Source organism: Herpailurus yagouaroundi, unplaced genomic scaffold, assembly GCF_014898765.1.
Source record: "Herpailurus yagouaroundi ecotype Mexico unplaced genomic scaffold, PumYag 203, whole genome shotgun sequence".
Classification (NCBI taxonomy): Eukaryota; Metazoa; Chordata; class Mammalia; order Carnivora; family Felidae; genus Herpailurus; species Herpailurus yagouaroundi.
This window is the reverse complement of record NW_024412434.1, coordinates 29,346,344-29,362,474: the sequence shown is the minus strand read 5'-3', so window position 1 is coordinate 29,362,474 and position 16,131 is coordinate 29,346,344. Positions and strand designations below refer to the sequence as shown.

At 41.5% G+C, this 16,131-nt stretch overlaps 1 protein-coding gene across 1 annotated transcript in view; it reads right to left on the bottom strand.

The window, feature by feature from the left end:
* The window catches only part of GDI2 (GDP dissociation inhibitor 2), a 33,959-nt gene that overhangs the window by 7,156 nt on the left and 10,672 nt on the right, over positions 1 to 16,131 (bottom strand). Inside the window, exons 3-6 of the mRNA XM_040451536.1 lie at positions 14,810 to 14,909; positions 11,272 to 11,406; positions 3,169 to 3,367; positions 2,802 to 2,933 (exon numbers count right to left, since the gene is read on the bottom strand). Of these exons, the coding sequence (XP_040307470.1) occupies positions 2,802 to 2,933; positions 3,169 to 3,367; positions 11,272 to 11,406; positions 14,810 to 14,909 (566 nt within the window). The remainder of the gene's footprint in view (positions 1 to 2,801; positions 2,934 to 3,168; positions 3,368 to 11,271; positions 11,407 to 14,809; positions 14,910 to 16,131) is intronic.

Sequence of the window (16,131 nt, the reverse complement as noted above, 5' to 3'; positions counted from 1 at the left end):
CTGATCATCGCGGAACTGCATTAGATAGGAGTAGCAATACACTACTTAGGAAAATCTCCAAATGTTTAGCAATTAAACGCTACCCTTTCAAGTAACCCAAGGATCAAAGAAGAAAAACAGGAAAGATAGGGTACCATTCTGAATAATACATATTTAGAGAGAAACTTTAAGACTTTTTTAAATCCTCATGTTAGAGAAGGAAAGTGAAAATCAATGATCTGTTTCAATGTTAAACAGCTAGAAGAGGGGCACCTGGATGGCTTCAGTCGGTTAAGCGTCCGACTCTCGGTTTTGGCTCAGGTCACGATCTCACAGTTTGTGAGTTCTGGCCCCGTGTCACGACCCACGCTCTCAGCACAGAGCCTGCTTGGGATTCTCCCCCCTCCCTCTCTGTCTCTCTGCCCCTCCCCCACTTGTGCTCATGCACTCGCTTTTTCTCAAAAATAAATAAATTTTTAAAAAATTCAAGAATTCATTTGAAATGGTCAAATTTCTTGTAACACAACTGATGAAATAAGAAACGGGACATTTGAGTAGCCTCATTTTCAATTCCTATGTGTGTTTACACACACATACACACACTTGCAAATTAAATCCAACAATAAAATTAGAAGAAAAATACATCATGAAGTGTTGTTTCCCCTGGGAATGCAAGGTTAGTTTAATATCCAAAAAATAAATCTGTAGTTCACCATAATAACAGCATAAAAAGAAAACATGCATTATTAACTCAATGTCAATATCCATTCATAATAAAACTCTCAGCAAGCCAAGAAAGAGGAATTAATTTCAACAAAGCCACCTATAAAAACCCTATAGAAAACATTTAATAATAAATAAAGCAAGGATGTCCATTGTCACCAGCAAAGAACTTTACTTTTTTTTATGTTTATTATTTATTTTGAGAGACCGAGCACGCCAGTGGGGGAGAAGCTGAGAGAGAGGGAGACAGAGAATCCCAAGCATCTCCGTGCTGACAGCGCAGAGTCTGATGTGGGGTTCAGACTCACAAACCATGAGACCATGACCTGAGCAGAAATCGAGAGTCATATGCTTAACCGACTGAGCCACCCAGGTATTCCACCAGCAAACAACTGTAAAATAAACTGGAAATAATTTCATTAACAGCAGCATCTAAATAACTTATCCGTGAATAACTGAACAAGAAAGGTGCTCAATCTCTACAACGAAAGCTACAAACACTGCTCCAAGAAAACACTTTAAACTCAACTGCGATGATAACCTCAGCGTTTTTTCTCTAGAAATTGACAAGCTGTTCTAAAAATAAAAATGTATGTAGAAACGCAAAGGACCTACCGAAGAGCCAAAACAATGTTGGAAAAGAACAAAACTGGAACTGACTTCCATTACTTGATTTCAAGACTTCACATAAAACTACACTAATGAGGATGCTGTGGCAACAGCGTAAGAAACATAAACCTATGGAACAAAACCGATACGTATCTATGACCAACCGATTTGCCACAAAGGCACCGACACAGCTGGAAAAGAAAGTGTTTTCAACAAATGGTGCCACAACAGCTAAACATCAGTGTGGTAAGATACGAACTTCAAGCCATACCTCACCTCATACACCGACATTATTTTACAATGAATGAGAAATTTAAACAAAGAGCTAAAACCATAAAGTTTCCAGAAGAAGACATCAGACCCTATCTTTGTGCTGAGGCAGGCAAAGCTTTCTTAGATGGCACCGAGTAAGCAGTAAACACAGCCAAAAATCTGGATATACTATCAAAATTTAAAACTTGCACTTATCAGAAGAGAAGCCATTCACTGGGAGGAAGCACGTATAATACGGACTTCTGACAGAGACCCGCTGCCAGAATACAAGATCTCCCACAAATCAGCAAGAGGAGAGGCAACCCAACGAACGTTTAAAAACGTGCAAAAAGACACCAACACCACAAAAGTAGACAAATGGCCAGGGGATCAACACTAGTTCTCAGGAAATGCAAATCAAAGCCCCAAGAAGACAGCATTTCACACGTACGTGGGTGAGTAAAACCGGGAAGCCTGACGACACGAAGTGCGGACAAGGAAGCGGGGGCGACAAGAACTCGCACGGGCTGCGGAGCGTGCAGATGGCACGAGCGCTCCGGCGAGCGGCTTGGCCGCGTCTCCTGGAGTCAAACGTACACCTTCCGGGTCAGCCGGCGGTGCCGCTCCCGGACACTTACCCAAGAGAAACGACACCCTATGTCCGCAGGAACTTTTACACGGAAGTCCATCGTAGTTTCGGTCAGAATACCCCCCAAAGTGAAAACAACCCAGACGCCCACTCGCAGGAAATTGTGCCGTATCTGTGTTTTTCATATAATGGAAAACTACTCAGTATTTTTAAAACGAACTAAAATACATGCCTCGACACAGATGAACCTCAAACAGATCATGAAGCAAAAGCCAGACACAAGCGAGTACATATTCTGTTACTCCCTTTATATGAACTTCCAGAACAGGCACAAGTCAGGTACGGTGACAGAGCGCACGGCGTGGGGGTGATGGCCGTCGTGAGGCGGCGGCAGGGGGACTTCCCGGACCAAAGGTTTTCTTCTCTCGATTGTCGCGTTGGTTACACAGGTCTGACGGCAAACTAATTTTTTAACTGTAGATGGGCGGTTTCATTATGTGTAAATCTTAGGACAATAAAAATAGAAAGCCATCTCCTGGCTCCCAGACCTCTCACCTCATCGCTCACAACCACGTGTCACGCACCCCCGCTGAAGAGGGGACCCGGAGTCACCGGGGTGTCGGCAATCAGGGCAGCGACGGGCACTCACCTTGCAAATCCCTGGGGCAGTTCTCCAAGGCCATAGAGAGGGTAAAGGTACGGGCTTTTGCCGTATCTTGCCAGAGACTCGCTGTAAAGTTTAATCCTATTGATGGTTTCACAGCATGGTTGATCTAAATAGCTAGAAATAAGGAAATAAATATTAGAAAATAAATACTCAAAGTGTTTTTTCTGAAGTGATTTCATTTCCCTACTTTCCTATTTTACGGAAAAGTTTCCATACCACTAATTTATAGCTAGAGGCTTTCATAATATAACACGGTTATCTTTGTTTTGTTAGAATTTTCATTTTGGAGAAGTGAGAAATTCAGCGACAGTTTCAAGAAAAATACAAATCTAAAATGCAAAAAACTTACTCATCGGTTCTGTAAAGTGCCAGGGCATGGCCCGTAAAATCTATGACATCTTGTCCCAAGTCAAATTTCTTGTACACATCTCGCATCGCAGTCTTCATAGGATCGATGCCCTCAAAAGTCCTGGGATCTTTTTCGTCAAAGTTGGCAACATACACTAGGAATTTTCTGAAGCGACGTTTTTCAAACAGTCCCATTAAGCCTAAAGAATTCGTCAAAAAGCAAACACTGACACTAGGACTCTGAGGAAAAGAGAGCGTGAGAGGCAAGTTGAAACGTGCCACGTTATTATCTGAGGCTCTGCTAATGCAACGTTGAGACTTAAGACACAGGAGCTCAGACAACACGGCTTCTACCTCCACTACCCTTTAAAATAAACCGACATAATGACAAGAGATCAGTCATTAAGTCTTCAATTTTACAATTACAAGTAATTATAACCAGTACTTAACTAAAGGTAATATGCCTAACCGTGTCTCTTATCAGGCACAAGGTGAACAGGACCCCGAAAAACTATCCTTCACCAGGGCATCCACCCGAATGTCCTCCTCTGGACAACTGTGACCTCTACTCAGCCAACTGCCTAAAACTCTGAATGTTCTTTCTTTATCCTGTGTGCTACGATTCCCTCTAGAATTTCACAGAAAAGATGATTATGCTGCCAATCACTTACTTCAATAAACTCCTAGATAATCAGCCACTTTTCACACTAAAATAAAGATGAGGAGACAGGTATGAACTACTAGTTTCTAAACCCTCAGCTTACTAGTCAGTATTCCTTCTAGAGTATACAGCTTCTAGAAAGACAAGGCCTTCTTCCCCTTTCCTAAACTGTATGTATGGCTACCTTAAAAAACAATAAACTCTCGGGCACCTGGCAGGCTCAGTCAGTAGAACGTGGGGCTCTTGATCTCGGGGTTGTGAGATCGAACCCCACACTGGGTGTGGAATGCTTTATCAAGAGGCTGGAGAAGACCTGTTCAATACCACTCAGAAGCAGGGTATTTTCCCACAAACTAAATATGGGGAAGTATCAAGAAAATGTAAATACTAGTTTCAGAGTGCACATTTTAACATTATGAACAGTAAATATCCTGGAAAACCACAGAAACCTGGTAAGAGATTTTTTTTTTTTAAACGTTATATTTAGTTTTGACAGCGCACAAACAGGGTAGGGGCAGAGAGAGAGAGGGGGCCATTGGATCCAAAGCAGGCTCTCTGCTGACAGCAGTCCTGATGCGGGGCTCAAACTCATCCGACTGAGCCTCCGAGGTGCACCCAAGAAATGAATTCTTAAGTCACATGATTGCAAATGTCCTGAGGATTAGCTACTGGACTCTGATCTACAAATTCCAAACACAGATTCAGAGTCTGTGGTAGGGGCTAAAATGAAACATTTAACCATTCTGCACAGGGCACCTGGGTGGCTCAAGTCGGTTAAGCATCTGACTTCAGCTCAGGTCACAATCTCACGGTTTGTGGTTTCGAGCCCCACGTCGGGCTCTGTGCTGACAGCTCAGAGCCTGGAGTCTGCTTCAGATTCTGTGTCTCCCTCTCTCTCTGCCCCTCCCCTGCTTGTGATGTCTCTCTCTCTCAAAAATAAACATTAAAAAAAAAAATTAAAATGTTTTGCAAAGGCAGTTTACTGAAATTACTTAAAAATAAAATCTTTAAAAAAATAAAAAACAAGGGGCACCTGAGTGGCTCAGTAGGTTAAGCGTCTCACTGCAGCTCAGGTCATGATCTCGCACTTTGTGAGTTCAAGCCCCGCGTCGGGCTCTGTGCTGACAGCTCGGAGCCTGGAGCCTGCTTCGGATTCTGGGTCTCCCTCGCTCTCTGCCCCTCCCCCACTGGCACTCTCTCATGCGCACTCTCTCAAAAATAAACGTTAAAAAATTTTTAAATAAATAATAAAAGCGATAAAGTCCCATTGAACAGTGTACTATTTTGATACTTTGAGTATTATTTTCCCCAAGACTATCGTCAAAACAAACAAAACTAAAAATTAAAATGGTCTTGAGGTTATTAATGACAGCTGACTACACTTAACATTTTAAAATTGTACTTATGGGGTGCCTGGGTGGCTCAGTCGATTAAGCAGCCGATTCTTGATTTCGGCTCAGGTCAGGATCTCACAGTTCATGAGTTTGAGCCCCACATCAGGCTCTGCGCTGACAGTGCAGAGCCTTCTGAGGATTCTCTCTGTCCCTCCCCGTCTTGGGCACTCTCTCTCGCTCTCTTTCCCCCTCTTAAAATGAGTAAAACTTATAAAAAAATAAACTAATGGGACAGGGGCACCCGGCTGGCTCAGTCGGTAGAACATGCAACCCTTGATCTTAGGGCCGCACACTTGAGCCCCACGTTGGGTGTGGAGCTTACTTACAAAGAATGAATAAATTTTTAAAAATCATAAAATTAAAAAACGGGACAATGCACATACAGTAAAAGTTAAGGCTGAAAAGAAATACCCTGTGACCACATCAGCACCACACTTCTGTTTCGCTGTCAGGGGTGAAAATAAGATAGCCAATATAAGACAGTCCAATCTGCAGCCGCTTCTCTGACGATGCCTTCGTTCCCTGATCACACTAAAACTGTGCCCTCCCCCACCTCCCTTCATCTTTCTGCACAGCATTACCACCAACGGGTACACTTGCCTTATTTATTTATAGCCTGTCTCCCAATGTAAGCTCAATAACAAAGTATTTTTTATTTTCCCCTTCTGTTGAACCTTCCCTGCCCGAAACCTAGAAGGGCACCTGGCACGTTAAGAAGTGCTCCCCACTCAATCCACACAATGTCTGATGAGAGCAAATGTAAGAGAGGTCAACTTGTTCACGTACTGGATATACAATATATAAGAAAAAGTGTTCAACCATAACGTAAGCGGGTTAGAAAAAAATCCTTTTCCAAAATACTCAGTTTCCAGAATACCGTTTGAATATCATTTCAAAGACTGTAAATATGGTTTTACTTTCTTTCACTTTCACACTGAGGTTTCCAAAAATTACACTTATATCAAGACTTTTAAAATACAAAAAGCTACAATATCCAGAACAGTTTATGACAATAAATACAAGCTTTGCAATTAGCTAACAGGTATAAAATGTGATCACAGAGAATTAGAAGAATATTGTTAAAGTGTCCATACTACCCAAAGCAATCTACAAATTCAATGAAATCCCTATCAAAAATTCAGCAGCATTTTTCACAGAACTAGCATAATACTAAAATCTGTACAAAACTACAAAAGACCCTGAACAGCCAAAGCAATCTTAAGACAGACAAAGCTAGATTTCAAGATTTACAACAAAACTCTAATAATCAAACAGTATAGTACTGGCACAAAAAGAGAAAAAGAGATCAGTGGAACAGGACAGTGAGCACAGAAATAAAGCCACACCTTTATGAAGAACTAATCTATGTCAATAGATGCAAGAATATCCAGCGGGGGGAAGACAGTCTAGTCTCTTCAACAAATGGTGTTGGGAAAACGGGAAGGCAACACGCAGAAGAATGAACCTGGACCACGCACAAACACCACCACAAACATAAACTCAAAATGGATTAAAGATCTAAACGTGAGACAGGAATCCATAAAACTCCTAGAAGAAAACATAGGCAGTAATTTCTTACTGACATTAGCCATAGCAACAGTTTTCTACATGTTGGACTTCACCAAAATAAAAAAGCTTCCGCCCAGCGAAAGAAACCATCAATGAAACAAAAGGCAACCTACTGAATGGGAGAAAATATTTGCAAATGATATACCTGATGAGGGGCTAATACCTAAAATACATAAAGAACTTACACAACTCAACACCAAAAAAAACCCAAAAAAAAAACAAAAAAAACAAACTTCTGATAAAAAATGGGCACAAGACCTGAATAGATCTTTTCCCATAAAGGACCTACAGATGGCAAACAAACACAAGAAAAGATGCCCAACTGCAATGAGATCTTGCCATTTGCAACAACATGGACGGACCTAGAGAGTCTGATGCTACGTGAAGTCAGAGAAAGACAAATACCAGATGATTTCCCTCATATGTGGAATATAAAAAACAAAATAAATAAACTGACAAAAAAGCAGAAACGGACCCACAAATACAGAAAACTGATGGTTGTCAGGGGTGGAGGGGATGGGAGGCTGGGCCAAGTGTGTGAAGGTGACTGGGAGGTACAGGCTTGCGGCTGTGGAACGTACATGTCACAGCGATGAAAGACACGACCCAGGGAAGAGTCATTGGTGCTGTACGAGCACCGTGCGGTGACAGGCGGTGGCTGCACTTGCGGTGGGCGCAGCACAGACCTGCTGAATCACTATGCTGCGCGCCTACGACGATGTGTGACAACTATACTTCCATTAAAAAAGAATCTGAATTCTTCAATAGAATTTTTGACAGAGAGTAGAATTCGCGCCGAAACAACACTCCTAAAGTAGAGGACACCACAGAGAATCCTCACGGTGGGCGTACATGCCCTCACTCCACACCCCTAGCTGGGTCCCACAGCAGACACGTCCCCTGCAGACAGCCACGGCCCTGAGAGCCCCTCAGTGCTGCAATGGTAAAGGTGATCTGCTGTCAAAGGTGCTCTATAGAGGGGCGCCTGGGTGGCCCAGCCCATCAAGGGTCCAACTCGATTTCGGCTCAGGGCGTGATCCCAGGGTCCTGGGATGGAGCCCCGCGTCAGGCTCCACGCTGCGGCAGAGCCCGCGTGAGGTTCTCTCTCTCCCTGTCCCTCTCTAAAAAATTTTTAAAGATAAATTTAAAAAAAAAAAAAGAAAGAAAAGAAAAAGAAGGTACTCTACATAAATAGATGGCTCGCTGCAGCTAAGAGTGAAAATAAAGATTTAAGTGAAGACAGAAGACTTTGCCAGACACATTTCAAAGCCGTTCATGAAAACTTCTCCAAACATTTCTGAATACGTACGTTCAACATTACTTCAGAAATCAAAGATACACCTGTCATGTCACTGTTTGATTAACATAATGCTTGACCAATCAACAGGTATTTACTAGAACCTTAAGGTTTTACTTGATATCATCAACTGTCACAAGAACAGCGTACACGGCTCCTAAAAAGCCAACATAAACTCAGGTGACATTAACAGTAACACACTCTAGAAAAGAAACAGTCTCAGGGACACTGAGCGAGCAGACGACACCTGGAGTACTTTGTCTACTCTGGCTGCCACACAATTACACACAGGCTAATCTTGACAAATCAGAATTTCCACAGAAAAGTGGCAAAGAGTGGCATATTATATGAGAAAAAACTGGGATGGAAACTAGCAATGTTTAGCGTTAAAAAAAAAAAAGGTCTACAGAGTATATGATACTTGTTAACATTTCTTTTAAAAATCTCTATTTTTAGGGGCGCCTGGGTGGCGCAGTCGGTTAAGCGTCCGACTTCAGCCAGGTCACGATCTCGCGGTCCGTGAGTTCGAGCCCCGCGTCGGGCTCTGGGCTGATGGCTCGGAGCCTGGAGCCTGTTTCCGATTCTGTGTCTCCCTCTCTCTCTGCCCCTCCCCCGTTCATGCTCTGTCTCTCTCTGTCCCAAAAATAAACGTTGAAAAAAATTAAAAAAAAAAAATCTCTATTTTTATACTATATAGAATATACGTTGAGAGTGCAGGGTCCTAGATAGAGTCAGACAAATCTGGCCTCACACCAGTTCTATCAGTCATGAGCTCTACTTCGAGCTTTTCTTTCACACCTGTGTACCTGTAAAAGATAGTTTTCCCATCTGTAAAATAAAGACAACAGCACCCACATCTCACAGAGTGACAGCAAAGGGCTACAGAAAGTTAGACAACACCTCTGAGGTACTTGGTACGCGCATGCCTATACATAATGTCCAAACACGTTAGCTATTAAAATGATAAATTGTTCTTTTTCATCTTTCTACTGAACTTCCCCACTTCTACAACTTTCCTCATCCCATTCATTGTGCCCAGGATTTTCTTCTTAAATGTCTATTTTTGAGAGAGAGCAAGCGGGCACTGGCAGGGGAGGGGCGGGGGGCAGACAGAGGATCTGAGGCAGGTTCTGTGCTGACAGAGAGCCCGATGCAGGGCTCAAACTCAGGAACAATGAGATCATGACCTGAGCGAAAGTCGGACACTTAACTGACAGCCACCCAGGCCCCCCTGCCGAGTATTTTCCTGCCTGCCATTTTGACTTCAAGATCCTACTCATTAATAGAAAGCCAGTTGCTGTTAAGGTAGAGATCTGGTAAAAATTCATAAAACTGTACACTAAAACAGGTATATTCTACTGTACGTAAATTATACCTCAATAAATCCAACCACAAAAATAGATACATAAACATATTTGCTTATTTTTGGAAAAAGAAACAGGAGAACGATAAACCAGAGGGGCACCCGAGGGGCGCAGTCAGTTAAGCGGCTGACTGCTGGTTTCGGCTCAAGTCGTGATCTCAGGGTCATGAGTTCAAGGGCCTCGTTGGACTCTGCACTGAAAGCACGGATTCTCTCTCCCTCTCTCTCTGACCGTCCCCTGCTCATACTCATGTTCACATTCGCTCTCTCTTCTCTCAAAAAAAAAAAAAAAAAAAAAAAAGAATGGGGCATCTGGGTGGCTCAGTGAGTTGAGCATCTGAGTCTTGGTTTCAGCTCGGGTCATGAGGTCATAGTTCAAGCCTCACGTGGCACTCTGCACTGACAGCACAGATACTGCTTGGGATTCTCGCCACTCTCTCTCTATCCACCTACCCCCTCACAATAAATAAACTTTAAAAGAAAGAAAAAAAAGAAAAACCGAAAACAAAAATGACCATCAAGGTAGAAGGACTGGAGTAGAACAGAAGAAGACTCTAAAATACATCCTCTGAATTTTGACTTTCGAGGCATATAAATTTTTACATATTTGAAAAAATCAAATCAGAAAGAGAAAAACAGAACTGTCAGAAGGTAAGTCCTTCAACTGTGTTCAATAAAGGAGGTAACTAAAGCAATTAACATATTTAAGAGCTCAAAGAGAGAATAAAAATTTAGAATACAAACTTTATGATACTCTTCAAACTGCTGAACTCTTACTTCTGTGAAAACATGTTATTTAGATAAAACTGTCATTTAGAATAATTTCTAACCCATGATTACGCCACTAATTCAGCTTTATTTGTGTTTAATGTTTATTTTTGAGAGAGAGAGTGTGTTGAGTGGGGGAAGGCAGAGAAAGAGGGAGACACAGAATCCGAAGCAGGCTCCAGGCTCTGAGCGGTCAGCACAGTGCCTGACACGGGGTTGAACTCAAGAACCGCGAGATCATGACCTGAGCCGAAGTCGGACGCTTAACCAACTGAGCTACCCAGGCGCCCCAACTTCAAAGACAGAATATCTTTCTTAGGAAAGTGTTTGCTATTTAAGAGAGGCAGGAATAGAAAATGTTAACAGGTTATCTATCTTTCGCTGAGCCAAGAGACGAAATAATTTTGGGCAAAGAATTAAATCTACTCCATACTCACCAGAAATTCCTAAAAAAAAAAAAGAGATTTCAGAGGACGGCAATGGCACCAATTAGAAGATTAGTTTCGCCAGAACAAAGTTCTTTTCTTTCTCAGCAGTTTGGACAGTAAGGCGAAGGTGGTCAGCTTAGCACTGTGATTAAGTTCACAGGCTCTAGACTCCTCTAGAGTTTCCTTCCTAATCCTGCTGCTTACCTGCTTGACCTCAGGTCTGAGTTCCCTCATCTAGAAGATTCTTCCAAATAAGAAAAGGAACGTGAAGTGTTTAGCACAGAGCCCAGCGCACAGGAAACACTCAGAAAAACACCAGCTCTTCCGAACTACTCCTACGAAACAAGCACTGGGAACCTACACAGGCCACAAGCTCCATGGGACGCACAGTCACTTCAACTCTCTCTGAGCTTCCGAAGGCAGGGTTTTTGAACGTCCTCTTCGCTGATGATCCAGCAACTGCCCCAAACAGTGTGTGGCACTTAACGCACACATCCAGCAAACACTGCTGACTGGACGAGTGAGTGGATGGGTGTCAGAACAGGGGACGTTACATTTGATCTCTAAGATTCCCTTCTATTGTAAAATCTCATTATTCTGAGCAAATAAAATAAAATTACTTACTAGATGCCAGGGCTTCTGCTTCGGTGGAAGGAACCTTGTAGATTTTTCCTCCCTTATAGACAAAGCTCCCTTCAGTCACTTTGAAATCCAGATAGCGGGTGACCTCTGTATAAAGCAGCATCTTCACCAGCTGACCTAGAAAAGTCCCACAATTCCAACCGTAACTTAAATCTTACTGCCTCCAAAAACTAGCAGGAATAAAAGTACATTTATTGTTGGCTTGTACTGATGGCCTCCTAGTTTTTTCTTAACATTGTCCAATAACTCCTGCCCAAAAAAGTCTCCAATGCCACATTCCACATGGGACAATCAGAACGCATACCTGTTGCTTAGCATATTTAGAACTATCTTTTTTAATGTTACAACTTCAAGATTAATAACTTTATCAACTTGCTTTTGTAAAATCTGTATTAATAATTATTAGAGGTAGGTATGAAGTTTAGAATTAGAGTACTACTGCAAATAGGTCTGAGTTTCCTTAAATTCTTATTATGTTTTAAAGAGACGCAACTAATAGGGAAAATTTTTCAAGAATTTGTGCCATTCAGTTTGTATTATTCAATTTGTATAAGATGAACATTAGTTTCAGATAAAGAATAAACCAGGCATACAATTTGATATATTACCTGTCTATAAACAAAAGAAATTTAGGTATACTAAAAACAGCAAACTTCTTTGAGAAGCCAAATTATTTTAAAGCTCATTCGAAAGGATAAAAACACTAGGACAATCAAAAGAATTTTTTTTGAAAACAAAAAACAAAGTTTCAGCTTTATGCAGCAAATATTAAATTGTACAGTTATATTAATTAACCCACAAATTAGAGGGGAAAAAAGAGACCCATATATAAAAATGTAATATATTATAAAAGTTCAAATAAAAGTGGAAAAGATAAATGGTATTGAGGGACAAATAAATAACCATTTTAAAGATTTTTTTTAAATGTTTATTTGTTTTTGAGAGACAGAGAGAGCAAGCAAGCGAGCATGAGCAGGGGAGGGGCAGAGAGAGAGGGAGACACAGAATCCGAAGCAGGCTCCAGGCTCCGAGCCGTCAGCACAGAGCCCGACGCAGGGCTCGAACTCACAGACTGTGAGATCATGACTTGAGCCGAAGTCGGACGCTTAACCAACTGAGTGACCCAGGGCCCCCTGAATAATCATTAAAAAAAATAAATCTCAGGGCAACTGGGTGGCTCAGTCGGTTGAGCGTCCGACTTCGGCTCAGGTCATGATCTCACCATCTGTGAGTTCGAGCCCTCCGTCGGGCTCTGTGCTGACGGCTCGGAGCCTGGAGCCTGCTTCGGATTCTGTGTCTCCCTCTCTCTCTCACTGCCCCTCCCCCGCTCATGATCTCTGTCAAAAATAAACATTAAAAAAAATTTTTTTAATAAAAATAAAAAATAAATCTCAAACTCTAGATCTCAAACAGGATACCAGAAAGGGCGCCTGGCTGGCTCAGTTAGCAGAGCATGAGACTTCTGATCTCAGGGTCACAAATTTGAGCCCCACATTGGGTGTAGAGATTACTGAATAATAAAAAAAGTAAAGAGGCTTAATCTCAAACAGGATAACAGGTAAATTAACTTATAAAATAGGTGATTTTACTTACACAGTGAAAAAATAAAACTATAAAACCAGTGATAGCAAATATCAGTATTTGTTAACCTTGAGGTAAAGAGAAAAATTTTAAACATACCCTTCCAAATCAAAAAGAATAAAAAGAAGATCAACCTATATAACTACATGAAAATTAAAAGCTTGTGTATGAAAGAAAACTATAACACAATTACATATAAAGCCAATCGCAAACCAGAAAAGATATCTTCAACATTCATTAAGAGTATTTATTCAATAGCCTTTATAAAGAGCTCTTTCATATCAATAAGGAAATATTTTAAAACCTCAAAAGAAAAATATACAAAGCATAAGGCTGGCCAATTCACTAAAGACTATGAAAGCCGGGGGTCCTGGGTGGCTCAGCCTAAGGTTAAGCTTCAGACTCCTGATTTTGGCTCAGGTCACGATCTCCTGATTTGTGGGATCGAGCCCCATGTCAGGCTCCACACTGACAGCACGGAACCTGCTTGGGATATTCTCTCCCTCTCTTTCTCTGCCCTGCCCCGTGATGTGTGTGCATGTGTGCACTCTCTCTTTAAAAAAATAAACTTTAAAAAATATATATATAAGCCAATAAACATCTAGAAATCATTTTACTCTCAGATACTTTTTAAAAATCCATTATTTTGCCTTTTGGTATGACAAAGTGACAAAAATTAAAATGAGTTAATATTTACTACTGATAAAGGTACTAGGAAAGGTGCAGCCTCACAGCCTTCTGGTGAGAGTCACAGTGGGCAACAGAAAATCAAAGCCTTAAGAAGTTACTGCCTTGATCCCCACACTTCTAGGGCTGTACAGTGAGGTTCAACACACACACACAGCCTGGCAAGTCATATACCAAAATATTCACCATAATTCTAGATGGTGAGATTCTGGTTATATAAATTTTACTTCCTTTCTGCTTATCTGTGTTTTCTAATTTTAATAAAATGATTTCATTACTTATGTACTTTGAAAAGTGCTTATAATTTACTTCAAAGGAATTTCAAAAAGGTAACTTTAAATTTCAGAGAAAATTCAAAGATCTTTCCATTAAAAGAAACTATAGGGGCACCTGGCTGGCTCAGTCGGTAGAGTGACTTTTTTTTTTTTAAACACTTATTCATTTTTGAGAGACAGAGTATGAGCAGGGGAGGGGCAGAGAGAGGGAGACAGAATCCGAAGCAGGCTCCAAGCTCTGAGCTGTCAGCACAGAGCCCCATGTGGGGCTCGAACCCACAAGCTGCCAGATCATGACTGGAGCCCAAGTCGGATGCTTAACTGACTCAGCCACCCAGGTGTTCCTGAATGTGTGACTCTTGATCTTAGGGTTGTGGGTTCAAGCCCCATGCTGGGAGTAGAGATTACTTGGGCGGTGGGGGGAGGGGGGGAACTTAAAAAGAATGAAAGCAAAGAACTGTAGAATATAAATTCAAAACCAAAAAAAATAAATAAGACACCAAAAAAGGGAAAGGGTGGCTCAGACTTTTATACATACTTTTATACATGGGCCGTAGACTTCACACCAACAACTTGGTTTTTTGATGTCATTTCAGAAAAAGGCACTAATATCATAGCAATTTTGCCCTTCTAATTAAAAATGAGAAAATATGTGGAGAAAAAAGTTTTAAAAGCCTCCAAACTAGAAAAAACCCTGTTTCTGAAGGCCCAGTTATCTAAGACCATCACCAAAGCCCCTTAAGAAGAGTCTGTGCCACATCCTAAGTTTGCGCCTCCAGAACCAACTACAAAGGAGTCACCCTCCCCCTCCATTTTTATGGACTCCAGATGCCTCTAATGGACCATATTATACTCACCAAACTGTTGCCATTCAACGAAATCTATTTTCACATACCTGGAATAATACTCTCTGTCAAGAGTTAGTTTCTACTTTTAAACCAGATTCAATGGCATAAATTTCAGTTAGAATTCTTTACCATTGGCCATAAGGAACTTAGGAATTAAGTCAACATTCCAGTCTCTTCCTCTCCCCATTGACGCTGGTGGTGCTCCTGGTATTTTAAATCTCTTGTATAACTAAAACCAAAACAAAAATTACCCATAATGTAATAAAATTTTCATTGTGCTATGCAACTATTCAATGTAACAAGGGCATGTCATTTTTTATCAGATAAAATTTTTAGAGAAGTTCCAATACACATCTAAAATAAATATATTACTAAACTAAGGAACGATAAATATTACAGGGGTAGTATTTCTTACTAGCAGGAAAGTAATAATACAAAACAACTTGTCAATGACACATAGCTCTGTAGATATACCCCTTATTTGTAGAAATCTTTTTTTAAATGTTTATTTATTTTTGAGAGAGTGCATGCACAAGCAGGGGAGGGGCAGAGAGAGAGAGGATCTGAAGCAGGCTCTGAGCTCGAACTTACGAACTATGAGACTGAGTCACCCAGGTGCTCCTGTAGCAATCACTTAAACTCATTCTCTCCTGAATAAAAGGCTAACAAAAGGCTTACTTTTTCTTTACTGTTTATTTTTGAGAGAGCGCACGCATACGCGCACACAAGTAGGGGAGGGGCAGAGAGAGGGCTAACGTGGGGCTCAAACCCACAAACCGTGAGATCATGACCTGAAGTCGGATGCTCAACTGGTGCTACCCAGGCGCCCGAAAAGGCTTATTTTTGCTTCTGTAGTGATGTAAGGAGTTAAAACTAAATTCTGGGGGCGCCTGGGTGGCGCAGTCGGTTAAGCGTCCGACTTCAACCAGGTCACGATCTCGCGGTCTGTGAGTTCGAGCCCCGCGTCGGGCTCTGGGCTGATGGCTCAGAGTCTGGAGCCTGTTTCTGATTCTGTGTCTCCCTCTCTCTCTGCCCCTCCCCCGTTCATGCTCTGTCTCTCTCTGTCCCAAAAAAAAATAAATAAACGTTAAAAAAAAAAAAAAATTAAAAAAAAAAACCCTAAATTCTGGATTCTTCAAATCAAACAAGACAAAGTTAGTTCCAGTTAATTTATAATGTATATAAGTGAGTTGAGTAGGAGATCTAGATAAAAAGCAGCTTTCAAGGGCACCTGGGTGGCTCAGTCAATTAAGCACCCGACTTCCGGTTAGGTCATGATCTCGCAGTTCGTGAGTTCTAGCCCCGCGTTGGGCTCTGTGCAAACAGCTCGGAGCCGGGAGCCTGCTTGGGATTCTGTGTCTCCCTCTCTCTCTGCCCCTCCCCTGTTTGCACTCTCTCTCTCTCAAAAATAAACATAAGAAAGAAAGAAAGAAAGAAAGAAAGAAAGAAAG